Raw genomic sequence first — 12,551 nt, 5'->3', positions numbered from 1 at the left:
GCACTGACTTCAGAGGGTGTTTCAACAACTAAATGCACCCGTGCACGTCACGTCTTTCGGCAAATACGCCCGGTACCTACAAAGATTCCGTGAGTAGAGATGGGGACCCACCAGGCTCCCGGAGAACCTCACCGGTGCCCACAGCCTCCGCCCCGGAGGCTCACTCCGAACTTGACCCCACGCATCAGCCATTGGATCTGACCATCTCCTGGGCACCCCATGGCACCCCAATCTCTTTATGCCCCTCGTGAGACCCTTTCCTCCCTCCCAAGCCCCCTTCCTCCTCCTTGTCTTCTCCTTACTGTGGGTGCGGTTGTCATAGCTCAGTCTTCCGACCTGCCCCCTGCCGCAGGCTAATCAGCCAACAGCTGGACCAGTTCTCCCCGAGTTGTCCCCACACCCACTTCTCCTCCATCCTCTGCTCACATCTACCGTGTCGTCAGGCTCTCGCCATCTGTTTCCTTCCTCTTCCAGACTCCCGGCTGCACCCACCCCACCCCGTCCCCCACTGTCCCCCGCCCCATCCCGCACCCTGTCGCCTGCCCCGTCCCCCACCCTGTTAGAGACACTGACTTCCCCCACCCCGTCCCCCACCCCGTCCTCCACGGCACCATCAGTGGTTAAAAGACAAAATGTGACATATTCCACCCACGGCTCCCGTCGCCCTGCAGCTCCTCACCCCCACAGAACACAGTGTGAACCGAGCACCCCGAGGGAAGCCCACCACCGTGTCGCTCCGGGGCCATGCCGACCTGGATCCTGGGCCTCTCCACTCAGTCCCCACATCCCAGCCGCACGAGAACACGCCACTCCCCTGTGACAGGTCCCTACATGACTCTGCCAAAGAACTTTGTGTCCCCCCTTCCAGGAAGGACCCCCTCCAAGCTCCTCGCCCAGAGCCAGCGATCTCCTGGTACTTCTTGCTCTGCCAGCTTTCCTTTCTGTCTCCCTCCGTCCCCAGCATACTCAGCCCTTTGTGCTGCAACCGTCCCCGCGTCAGTGTCTCTAGCAAGACCCCGAGCTTCCAGAGGGCAGGACTGGGCGCTAGGACGTGTCCAGCTTCGTCTGCTCTGGGCTGGACTGTCACGCAGCAGATCCCTGCGAGACGTGCAGGTGAGCTGTCTGACTCCTGGCCTCTCTAGGAGAGATGCCCTGTCTATAGTCTCTTGCCTGTGAGCTTGCAACCCAACCTCAAGCCTCCCCCTAAGCTCACGCCGGTTGGCCCTGCTGTCTAGGACTCTGCCGGTGGAGCCCTGCTACGGACACATGTTATCACACTTGGAGCAGGTTCTTGGAAATTCAAGTCCAAACCCAACCAGCATCACCTGCTTTTGTCTATGTCTTGTTCGAAGCTGAATCCTGGAAGAGGGAGCCTGGGTGGGGACGATGTCCCGGCGGATGTTACCTGCGGGTCTGGGTGTCGGCTGACGATGATGGGGACCGGCCCGGGACTGCAGCGACTCAGGATCGCGTAGACCTCGTTGAGAGTCATGCAGTGCACGGGGGAGTCATTGATTTCCACGATCTCATCACCGCACCTGTGAAGGCACACACGGGCCGCGGTCAGCAGGCCAACCAGCGTGGCATTCAGACGCCCCCTTCCCGGGAGCCCCACTCCGAGCTGGGCTGTTCGATGAGACCTAAAAACTCCACCAACAAGAAGAGCTCCTTCGCCACCCGAATGAGCCTCAGAGCAGGACGGAGCAGAGCCGTTCACAGCTCGCCCCCTCACTGCGCGGCCACGGTGGGGGGCACCTGTCATGCCCCGCGTGGGACACCGTGAGCAGAAGGTTGTCCGTAACCTTCCTCCTCCTTTTCCCCCGTTAAACTCTGCCTGATGGAGACTGAGGGCGTAGGTGAACCAGCTGACGTGACTGACCCAGTAACCGTGATTTAACCAATCACAGCCGCTCTCTGGGCCTCGGCGTTCCCATCTGTAGAATGGTTAGAGGGAAAGAGGGACGCTTTGTGCGCTGAAGGCTAGAGAAGAAATGACTGTGTGGGGAGCAGCTGAAGCCCTTGCAAGAAGTAGGGAGAAGAGGCAGGCAGCGCATTCTGGCCCTGAGATGGGAAGTGAGTCATGGAACATTCACATTTGTTCTGTGACATGACCAGGAAAAAAAAAAAAAAAAGAAAAGAAAAGAGGGATTTATCCATACACAGAGAATGGTGCAGTCCAACGCCCTGTGCCTCACAGACGGGGAAACGGAGGCACAGAGTGAAATCGTCTCCCCAGTAAGACCTAGCTTAGAGCTAAAAAAAAGCTTTCTCTGAAAAAGGCCAAATAATAACTACTTTAGGCTTCACTGTCTCTGCCACAATCAGCCAGCTCTGATGTTGCCCATGAAAACAGCAGTCACAGGTATGTCGACAAATGAGTGTGACTGTGTTTAAATAAAACTTTATTTAAAAAAAAAAAAAAAAACCAAGCAGGTGGTGGGGCCCGGTTCGCTGACCACTGGCAGGGCTGGTCATCAGCATGGCCAGGATTGAAACGCAGGTGTCCTGGGACGGGTGTCACTGACCCCCACCCTGTGGTCGACTGCCTCTTGCTGCAGTGTTGCTGAGTGGGTCCCCCTTGACGTCGGCTGAGAAAGTACCCATTTTCATCGACATAAATGAAGACCACAGACGTATAGCACCAGATGCCGAGGAGAGCAGGGGCTTCTGGAACAATCCCTGCCCAGCAACACGCCTAGGAGGAAGGACTGTCATCCGAAGGGATTAGGGCGAAGGCAGTTGCTGTGACTCTCATTATGTCCCAAGTGACAGCACAGCAGCTCAGCCAATCAGCCGTCACCGCCCTACACCTGACGGCAAGTCCGCCTCTCACTCGAAGCACCGCCAAGACAGTGTCTGAGCCTGGCTGGCCCTTTTGCCTCCACAGCAATCGTAGGAAAGAAAATCTTGGAAAATATGGCAAAGCCTTCCTGATGTAGCAAACCTCAAACCCGGAGGGAAGACAGAGGAGAGAAGACACCTGAGCCACAAATATCGTAACCAGTCAGACTGGGAGGAATGTACCCGAACCCAATCACGTACAGAAAGGAAATGTAGTCAGGGCTCCTGTCACAAGTACTTTGCCCTGAGATATGTCTGCGGTGCCTGCAAAGATTTTGTTTCTCCCATCCAGAAACTGATTGGCTTGGTAAGCCTCCTTGTCCACACAGGGTCCACAGGCAGACCGCACCGGAGTCCCTACAATGTCACTGTAAATTCTGGGTCAGCTCCATTAGAATTAAAGTGTGGTCACTTTGTGTTTTCCGTTTCCGACTGGAATTCCCCGAGGTGATGCCTATTGAACTGCCACGTGCCCACAGATCCCTGAGGATCTGGTGAAGTTGTGGATTCCATCGTAGGAGGTCTGGAGAGGAGCCCGAGAGTCTGCATTTCTACCGAACCCCCAAGTGATTTCAATGCCGGCGGTGCAGAGGCCACAGTCTGAAGACGGAGGCTGCGAGCCACGCTGGGTTCATTCTAAATACCTCGTCTCCAAACGAACCTCCTGGCCTTCTAAGGAATTCCTTCCCTCTGCTGTAAATCAGGGTGTTTTGTTTTGTTTTGTTTTTTCCTTTCTGAGAACAGAAATAAGGACCTACCGGAGCCGTCCATCCAAATGTGCCACGGATCCCGGAGAGAGCGTGTGGACGAAGATGCCGGAGATGCACTGGAAGTAGGGCACGCTGCACAGGCCGATCCCCAGACCGACGCCGGCCTCTGCCAGGGAGAGCGGAGACAGCCCGGGGGCTCGGGAACGAGCTCCAGAGGACCTCGGTTCTCCTGCCACAGGTAGGAGCACAGGTGCCCGCGGGGAAGCGCCCGCCCCAGACCTCGCGGTGTCTGAGCTGCTGTCGAGACCCCAGCCCTGCTCTCCGTGCGCCCGGGGCTTGCCTTGCTCTGTCCTATTTTCCCCGCGGCCACAGAACCCCTGGATGGAAGGTGCCTGGTGTGTCCTGGGCTTCGGCCGACACACAGAGCAGTGGCCGCAATCTGCTCGCCGACCGCACCCCGCCCTGTCCTCGGACTGACTCCAGAGGAGGGAAGCGCGGGGGACCCCTGGGTGGCAGGAGACCCAAGCAGGAAGGTGACGGAAGAAAGGGGAGGAAGAGGCACTGCCCCCCTACCTTTCTGCAGAGAGACCTCCACCATGACCCTGTAGTTGGCCTTGGCCGTGCTGGCAGGGGCGGCCGGGCTTTCCAAGCCGAAGGAGCTGCCGTCCTTGGTGGCGCAGGTGCTGGAGCTCAGGGAGCGGCACAGCGGCGGGGACAGGTGGCTGCTCAGGGAGTGGGGGGCCGTCAGGCGCGTTCTCACCGTGAGGGTCAGGAGCCCCTTTTTGGCTTGCTGAAAGGAAGAGAGAGTGCAGCGTTCAGCAGCTGTGTGTGTGATTGTGTGTGTCTGCACGTGTGCACGGGCCTGTCGCCGTGTGTGCCTACGCGAGTGCGTGTGTGCCTACGTGTGTGCATGCGTGTGCAGGTGTGTGTGTGTGAGCACATGCGTGTGTGCCCGTGTCTGCATATTTGGTACAATCTACATCCATCTGGTGTAGCCAAACGGCTATGACACATCACGCACGTAACCCGCACGCGTGCGTACACAGACGTGCTGAACGGACCCAGCCTCGAACTGAACTCATTACATGGGGACTTAAAACCATCCGGCTGCCTTAAAAACTACGAGCAGATCCGTAAATATGTCACCATAAACACATTGAGCGTTTTGAAACCATCTGCTAATCTTAAATAGAGGAAACATCCCGACCGCAACCCGGACCACACTTGTATTTTCCAAGCAGGGTCCTTTTTTAACGCTGGGCCCAGGCCCGCATCAGCGGGGCGCCCCACGTCAAGGATCCCACGGTTCGAATTTGCAGGTTTGAGTGGAGGAGGGTCGTAGCTTGGTTCCTATGCCCGAAGCCCCGGCGTCCGGCCGCGGACGGTCACCTTGAACTTCTGCAAAGCATCCTGATGTGTGAGCCCGGCCATCGATTCGCCATTGAGTTCCAGAATTTCATCCCCTGTCGGGAGAGGGAGAGATCACAGCAGAGAGGAGTGTGACCCAGTGAGGGGACATCCACGCACCCAGTCTGGGAAGACGGCTTCCCGGCCCGGGGCTCTCCCCGTCGGGGGCAGGTGGGCAGCCGTGACCGGGCTTCCAAGGTCCCTCCCCTCTTCCGAGGGCAGATCGAGGGTCCCTGGCCGGCCCACAAGGCCTGGCCTGACCTGTCCTGCCCACCTGGGGTTCAGCCCCTGCCCTCCTGCCTCCCCGACCCTCAGGCCACACGCTCCCACAGCTCATTCCCTGATGCCTTTCCCACAGCGGGGTCTGCGCTCCGAGCCTCCTGCGCCCGCCTCTGTCAGGGCCCTGCCGCCTTCATCTCCCGCGTCCTCCGCTAACGATCGCAGCCCGGGCGGCGGGCGCGGACCCTCCACTCCGGCTTTCTGCCGCCGGCTGCTCCCCCACTTACGCCCTCCTCCCCGGTTCATTGAAAGACGCTCTTGCTCTTGTCTGGGACGGTCCGAAGCTCCGCCGTGACGTCCCAGCGTGCTGCCCCGTACAAAGTTTCGCGCCTTCAAATGACTCTGGGAAGTGCTTAGCCGCCATCCCACGCGGCTCGCCTCGCCTCTTCCTCGCTGACCTCGCTGTCTAGAACTTGCCCTCCCTTTGGTCCCGCTCACCCCCCACGTGTCTCGGACGCTCGCCCGGTCCCCCACCGCTCCGGGCAGCCCACCGCGTCACGCCCAGCCCCGGTTCTCCTTCTAGCCGCGGGTCATCTGGGTTTGAGCTGGTCACGGACTTCCCTGTTTCCATGACTCGCCTTTTGTTCCCTCCAATTCATTTCTCCCCCCACCGCGTTCTTTTCTTTCTAGGTCATTCACGTTCCCTCTTGTACCTTTTCAACGATGTCTTTAGACACAGCAGATCTAAAACTATGAAGATAACCAATGCAAAGGGATACATGAACCTCTATGTCCAGTCACGTGGCTATCGACACTAGCCAGATTCTGGAGGCGGCCCGAGCGTCCACGGACTGACGGACAGGTAAAGACGACGTGGCGTACACACGCCCAATGGACTATTACTCAGCTGTAAAAAGAACAAAATCCTGCCACTTGCAACAACACGCATGAAACTGGAGGGTATTCTGCTGAGTGAGGTGAGTCAGTCCGGGAGAGACAAATACCGTATGACTCCACTCGTGTGCGACGGACGTTTAGGAAACAAAACAAACAAAGAGAAAAAGAGACGAACCAAGACACAGACGCGGAACCCTCGGGGACACAGTGCTGGCCCCCAGCGGGGACGTGGCTGGGGGACGGGGGGACGAGGTGATGGGGTGAAGGAATGACGGGCCCCGGTGATGTCAGGAGGTGCTGAATTTCTCTATTGCACACCTGAAGCAATTGCAAAGCTCTACATTAACGGACTGGAATTAAAATTTAAAAACTTAATTAAAAATGCATAGTTAAAAGTGGTCGTTCTATAGTGTCTTAGATGGTTCCGTGATCTTGGGTTTTTGAGGGCTTATCCTCCTGTTATTCCCACCGACGCTCATTAATTAGCGATGTTTCCCCACCTCCTGCGGGGTCTCTGTGTCAAGCTCATTTTTCTGTGGCCCGTTTTTCTCAGGGATTTCCCTACACCCCCCGCTGCTGAGTGGGAACATTTCCTTGCTCTCTGGGGGCAGCCCGAGGTTTTCCCTCCTCCAGGACTAGCGCTGAGGTTAGGTTCTTGGCTTGGGGTGTCCTGCACCCAGTAGGGATGCCAATGTGCCCAGGACATGCATACGTGATGCAGGCTTGGGTCTTCCTTTGCCTGTGGGGAGAAGTCTTTCCTCACGGCCAAGAGTGAAGCTTCCTCTCTGCCTCTCTGGGTCCCGATGACCTCTCACAGGGGAACTCTTTGGTATCAAGGCTTCAAACAAGTTCTCCGAGGTTCCTGGGGACACAAAGCTGCGTCTCCTGTCCTGTATGGGCAGGTAAATCCTGTTCCTGTGGGCTTCAGCCCCACGGGCCACTGTATCATCAACTCCTATGTCTGCTGTACTTTAATTCAAAGTTTAAATGAGGTACTTTATCCAACACGTCCTTGGGTCAGAAATAAAGGGCAGAAGTGGGCTGGGCAGAGAATTCAAATCAGCATCATCGGCGAAGCCACCAGAATTTGACCAAAAATGGAAGAACCCACCCAAGGAAGAACCTTGGACTTCAGAGAGTCCAAGCGGAGTAGAAACAGACAAATTTTTTTAAAAATAATCAAAATGTAACTAATGTGTCCGAAGGAAGAAGAGACAACGTATTTCAGAAATGACCATTCCTTTTTTCCGCCATGGACAAGAGGCTGATGGGTCGATGACAAAGATGTGAGCCTCATCGACGCTCTGCGTGCACCGGCCGCTAACGCCGTCCTCTACTTACGTCTTCATGTCGAAGGACAGTGGACACACTAGTTTTAGGTCTGCAGCACGACGACTCGACAACTATGGACGTGACGAAATGCTCACCGAGGAAAGCGCGGTCGCCATCCGTGCCACCCAGAGTCATCCCGACATCATTGACCGCGTTCCCGACGCTGCACTTTTCTCCCCCGTGACGTCTTTATCTCGTCACCGGAACTTCGTCCCTCTTGACCTACTGTACCCCATCACCTACTTCACTCCCCCGTCTCCCCGGGCAGACCCAGCTCGTCCTCTGCGCACACGTCCGTTTCTCTTTCTGTCGTAGGTGTTTGTGGGCTTGTTCACTGGTGTGTAGTTTGGGTTCTGCCTACGGGTGAAATCCTACGGTGTTTGTCTTTCTCTGTCTGACTTATTTCACTTATAATAATGCCCTCCAGGTCCATCCATGTCGTCACAGACAGCACGATCGCATTCTTATTGTATGACTGAGCAATAGTCCATTATGTGCGTGCACACGCACACACACACACACACACAGGCCAGTTTCACCCATTCATTCATCCATGGACACCTGGGTTGCTTCCCTATCTTGCCTGCTATAAACAACATGGCAGTGGACATGGGGCCGCCTTTCTTCACTTCTTGAGACATGGCCACTCTTTGACCAACCTTCATGACCGAATGGACTGACCTTCTCCTGTCAGCCCTAACAGAACTACATAGCCCAGCTCTGGGCTCTTTGGAGAGTCCCAGTGCTTCTGTGGCCATATCTGGTGGGAAGTGATTAAACTTTGTTTTGCCAAATCAATCTTACATAATCGTTTGTGTATTGAGAGTTATGCAACTAAAACATGCTGAGCCTTGATCTGTGCACGAAAGTTTGGTTGCAGTTGGATGTACCTCATGGGCTCAAGGGCAGATTCTAAAACTTGACTTTTTTTTTTTTTTAATTTTTTTTTTTTTTTAATTTATTTGACAGACAGAGATCACAGGCAGACAGAGAGGCAGGCAGAGAGAGAGGAGGAAGCAGGCTCCTTGCTGAGCAGAGAGCCCGATACGGGGCTCGATCCCAGAACCCTGGGACCATGACCTGAGCCGAAAGCAGAGGCTTTAACCCACTGAGCCACCCAGGCGCCCCTAAAACTTGACTTTGAAAGAGATACAACAGGGTAATCTGGTCAGTCATTTGGGGCTAGAATCAGGGGCTGTGGGAAGACTCAGTGTCTTTCCCAGTGAATTTTTAGGGTCGGTATTCGCGAAGTGAGACAAATACTCAGTGGGGATCCAGAAGCGTGCCTCAAACGACTTGCATTCTGGAAAGAAAACAGAGCACGGTACCCTTTTTCTTGCCGCCCAGCCCCTCCCCCGCCTTCATTTAAACCCGGGAGAGCACAGAAGCTCAGGAAACACCGCAAGATTCTGATTCCGCTTTCCACCCTTCGTCTCACGGATTCTCGTCTTTACTCGCCTCTCGATTAGGCGATTCCCCTAGAGCCGCGCCTCTGCCCTCCTCTCCGCCCGCCTTCTCCACCTCCTTCACCTGCCCTATAACTTTCCAGGTGTGCAGACCCCCCAGATCTACACCAGGCCCTGCTCCCTCCCAGGGCTGACCCGGCTCCGCCGCCTGCAGCACAGCCCCACCTAGTGGCCGCCTGCGTGGCTGCCCCGCACGGCACCCTCTGCACGCCAGGGCGCAAACCTGGGCATCCTGCTTGGCCATCCTTGGCCTCCTCCTCTGTCACCTGGTCCTGCTTCTAAGGCCCGAGCATTCTCTCTGGCCTCCCTTCACGCCCGCCTCGGGGAGGCTGTCTCCTCTGCTCCTTCCTCCTCCCTGGGAGAAGCCTTGAGAGCTGAAGCTGGAGCCCGGCTCTTTCAATGGCCTCTCCGCGGGCTTGCCCACCTCTGCTCTCCGGCCAGCCCGCTGCATCCCACACCCTGCTTCCCGAGTCCCCTAAGAACCCTGGGCACAGCTGGTCCCTCCCAAATTATAAGAACCTTCAAAGACTCCCCCTTGCTCCCTCGACAAAGTCCGAATGCGTTATCTTGCATAACCCTGATATCAACGAACTCGTCCTAGGAAGGGCCAGAGAGCAAACATGGTGGGCTTTGCTGGCCACCGGCCCTCCGTCGCAACGACACAAGACTGTGGTCACAAGCCCAAGCTTCAGACCGTGGGTGAGCGAGACAGCCGTGCCCGCGGCTGTAGCCTCCTACAGCTTTTCTGGGGATCCTGAAATTTGAATATCATGCAGTTTTCACTTGCCACAGAAGAATTATAAATCCCTTTGACTTCTTTCCCAGCCATTTAGAAGCAGGAAAACCATTCTTCAGTTGGGAACGGTATGAAGACAGGAGGCCGAACAAGTGAGGTTCTTAAAGGGGGTCAGGCTCCCAGCACAGCCTGGAGACTGGCCTGGCGGAGAAGGGTGGGGACAGCTGTGACATCGCCTCTCCCAAGCATCCCGTGTGTAACCCAGTGTCTGGCCAGCAGGGGCTGCCCTCGGCTCAAGAGGTGCCTGCTCCCCTTGAATTTTTGCCCCTGGTTGCAATTTGTGGGTATCTTCAGAACAAGACTGTTGTCCAATGCTCCAAAAGTTACTTTGGGGGGGGGGTGTTGGGGTGGGGAGAAAACCCAGGCCCTCCAGGACAAGAAGATGGGAAGGGCCCTCAGGAGGTAGCTCTGCTCCCCAGGCCCCTTACCCAGTGGACTGTGAGCTCCACAGAAGAGAGATCATATGCGGTCATGACCTCTACTCCTAGAGCCGGGAGCACCGCCCGCTCTCAGAGAGTGTTTCTCAGACGCATCAGAAGCACAAGGCCTGGTTTCCCTGTGGTTGTGGTCAGGGAGGGCAGGACGGAAGGAGAGGGGCCCTTGGAAAGGAAAGGAAGGGAACCAGACAGCTCGGGCCTCTGTCCCAGGCCGGCCACAGGATCCGGACTGAGGGCAAACACACCCAGCAAAGTGCCTGTCCCGACGGCATGGGCAGGGACAGGGACTGCGGACCCCAGACGCATGCAAGCCGGATTCTGAAGGCTGCAGAGGCATTTTGCTTTCCACCCTCTCCTAGGGCCGCGCGAGTCTGTCTGCCGGTGAGACACGGGAGATCTACCTTCCTGCAGCCTTCCGTCCGCTGCCGCCGCTCCCCCAGGAAAGATGGTTTTGACATAAATTCCAATGGGGCCATAAATGCTATCCTTTCCCCCAACGATGCTGAAGCCCAGGCCCTGGGGAGAGAAGAGGAAAGTACGCATCAGGAGTGGGGTCTGCGCTATTCCCTGGGCTGGTGTTTGCCGAGGGCCTGCCCCAATCCTGAGCCAAGGCCCCGGGGAGGAGACAGATGCCTTTGGCCTCACAGACCCCTGGCCTTGGGTAAAACCAGGACTTCCGGGCCACACTGGGCTGCGTGGGGTCACCGGCTCTCCTGCGGGTCTGATGTCCTGACCCAGAGAGCCAGGGATGTGGCCCGAGACCCCGTCACGACGCTGAGCCCTGGCTCGGCCGCTCTTTCCGGCAAGTCTGTCTCCGAGCCCCGGGTCAGCCCCGTGGGAAATGATGCTCGTAACCTAACCCACAGGCTGGGCTTGGACCTTCAAGGAGATCCAAGCAGCAAAAGCCCGCGGGAGTAATTGCAGCAGCTTGCACCGGAGGAAGCCCCGTTCTCCCACCAAGGGCTGCTCACTTCCCTTCTGCTTTTGCATCCCACCCTCCCCTTCCCAAGGACATCACTGCGACCCTGAGCCCCCTCTACTGGGTCACGAGCTGACAAACGCCCCAGGAGCTCACAGCACTGGCCGGCGGCTCTGGTGGGAGCTCAGGGGGCTCAGGAGACAGCCCCCAAAGCAGGAGCGGCCGGGAGGCTGCAGAGACAAGGCCAGGTCAGAGGCGGAAGAGCAAGGGAGAGGTGTGAGTGGCGTGTGCACCGTCAGAGCGAGGAGGGAGCCCCCAGCCTTCCCCGCGGACCCGCCCGTGAGTCAGGAGAACCGCATGCAGACCCAGAGAGCAGCCGAGGAAAGTCACACATGCTGGCTCGGTTTGTAGGGGACCGAGGAGCTCCCCGCTTCCCAGGAGGGCTTGGCTGCGGCCTCGATGGGCTCCCTTCTAGACTCTCAGCTCCTGAAGGCAGGGAACGCATCAGACTGGTCGCTGCCCGGCCTCTGGCAGGTGCTCAGGTGACGTGCGTCATGGAGTGAAGCCACGAGTCCGGGGACAGCTGGGTCTTTGGGTCCACCTCGCAGGGGCATTGGGCAGTGGCTCACAGCATGGCTCCTGGACGGACCCCACGGGGACAGCCACCGTGGTGACAGCCTCACGGCTCCGGGCCAGTGTCCCTTTGGCTGGCAGCTGCTCAGAGCTGAACCTGTGTGTCACCGGGTACCAGAGCGATGGCAGGCCCCAGCGCCCATCCTTGCCCAGCCCTGAGCACGATGCCTGGCCTTCCTTCCAAAGCTGCTCTGTGGCCCCCTTTGATCGTGACCCTGCCTCGAGCCCTTACGGAGCCTTCGAGCTCCTCTTCCTACTCCCCAGCTCAGCTCTGCCGCTCCTACTCGCCATCCTCCACCACGGGCCTTCCTTCCAGCACCCGTCATGCGAGGCAGCCGGTGGAGGTCCTGCTTGCGTCGGACTCGCCACCCTGCTGTGCACCCAGGCTTCCTGCACCCAACAGCTCACCTCGCCCCGGCCCCTGCCCCTGCAGGCTGGCTCGGTCGGCCCCGTGACCCGTGATGTGCAATCACATGGGATCTAGTGAAGGTTCAGACACGAGGTCAGTGGACCCTCTCTGCGTGCCCGTTGCTTTCTTCTGAGCACTGCAAACGACTTAAAAGCCACCGATTTTCTTAAAAAAATACTGCTGCCTAAGTCCAGGGGGAGGGAGGAAGCATTGGGATCTACGAGTCAGAAAGCCGGACTGTTAGCGAGGTCGGCGAGGAGAGAGGGCTTCTCCTTGCGCCGAGAGGAGCCGTGGTGTCGGCATTTGGTGCTTCTGCCTTCTCATTCGTGTCTCTGCTGAGCTCCCGGGAGAAGGAGGGTATGGGGAGGAGGGAGAGAACATCCGGGCGCAGGGGGCCCCTCCGGACCGACCAGAAAGGAAGCGCCCAGCAAGGACATCTCCTGACACACCACACGCTGCGTTGCAGCAGGTAGATCAAACGAACA

General features: G+C 57.5%; 1 protein-coding gene across 3 annotated transcripts in view; it reads right to left on the bottom strand.

The window, feature by feature from the left end:
• The window catches only part of IL16 (interleukin 16), a 97,382-nt gene that overhangs the window by 19,637 nt on the left and 65,194 nt on the right, over positions 1–12,551 (bottom strand). For all 3 annotated transcript variants that reach the window (XM_032341937.1, XM_032341935.1, XM_032341936.1), the window contains exons 6-10: positions 10,507–10,621; positions 4,941–5,014; positions 4,125–4,341; positions 3,600–3,717; positions 1,406–1,538 (exon numbers count right to left, since the gene is read on the bottom strand). In XM_032341937.1, the coding sequence (XP_032197828.1) occupies positions 1,406–1,538; positions 3,600–3,717; positions 4,125–4,341; positions 4,941–5,014; positions 10,507–10,621 (657 nt within the window). The remainder of the gene's footprint in view (positions 1–1,405; positions 1,539–3,599; positions 3,718–4,124; positions 4,342–4,940; positions 5,015–10,506; positions 10,622–12,551) is intronic.

Source organism: Mustela erminea, chromosome 5 (assembly GCF_009829155.1).
Source record: "Mustela erminea isolate mMusErm1 chromosome 5, mMusErm1.Pri, whole genome shotgun sequence".
Lineage (NCBI taxonomy): Eukaryota > Metazoa > Chordata > Mammalia > Carnivora > Mustelidae > Mustela > Mustela erminea.
The sequence above is the reverse complement of the archived record's forward strand: the minus strand, read 5'-3'. Positions and strand labels throughout refer to the sequence as shown.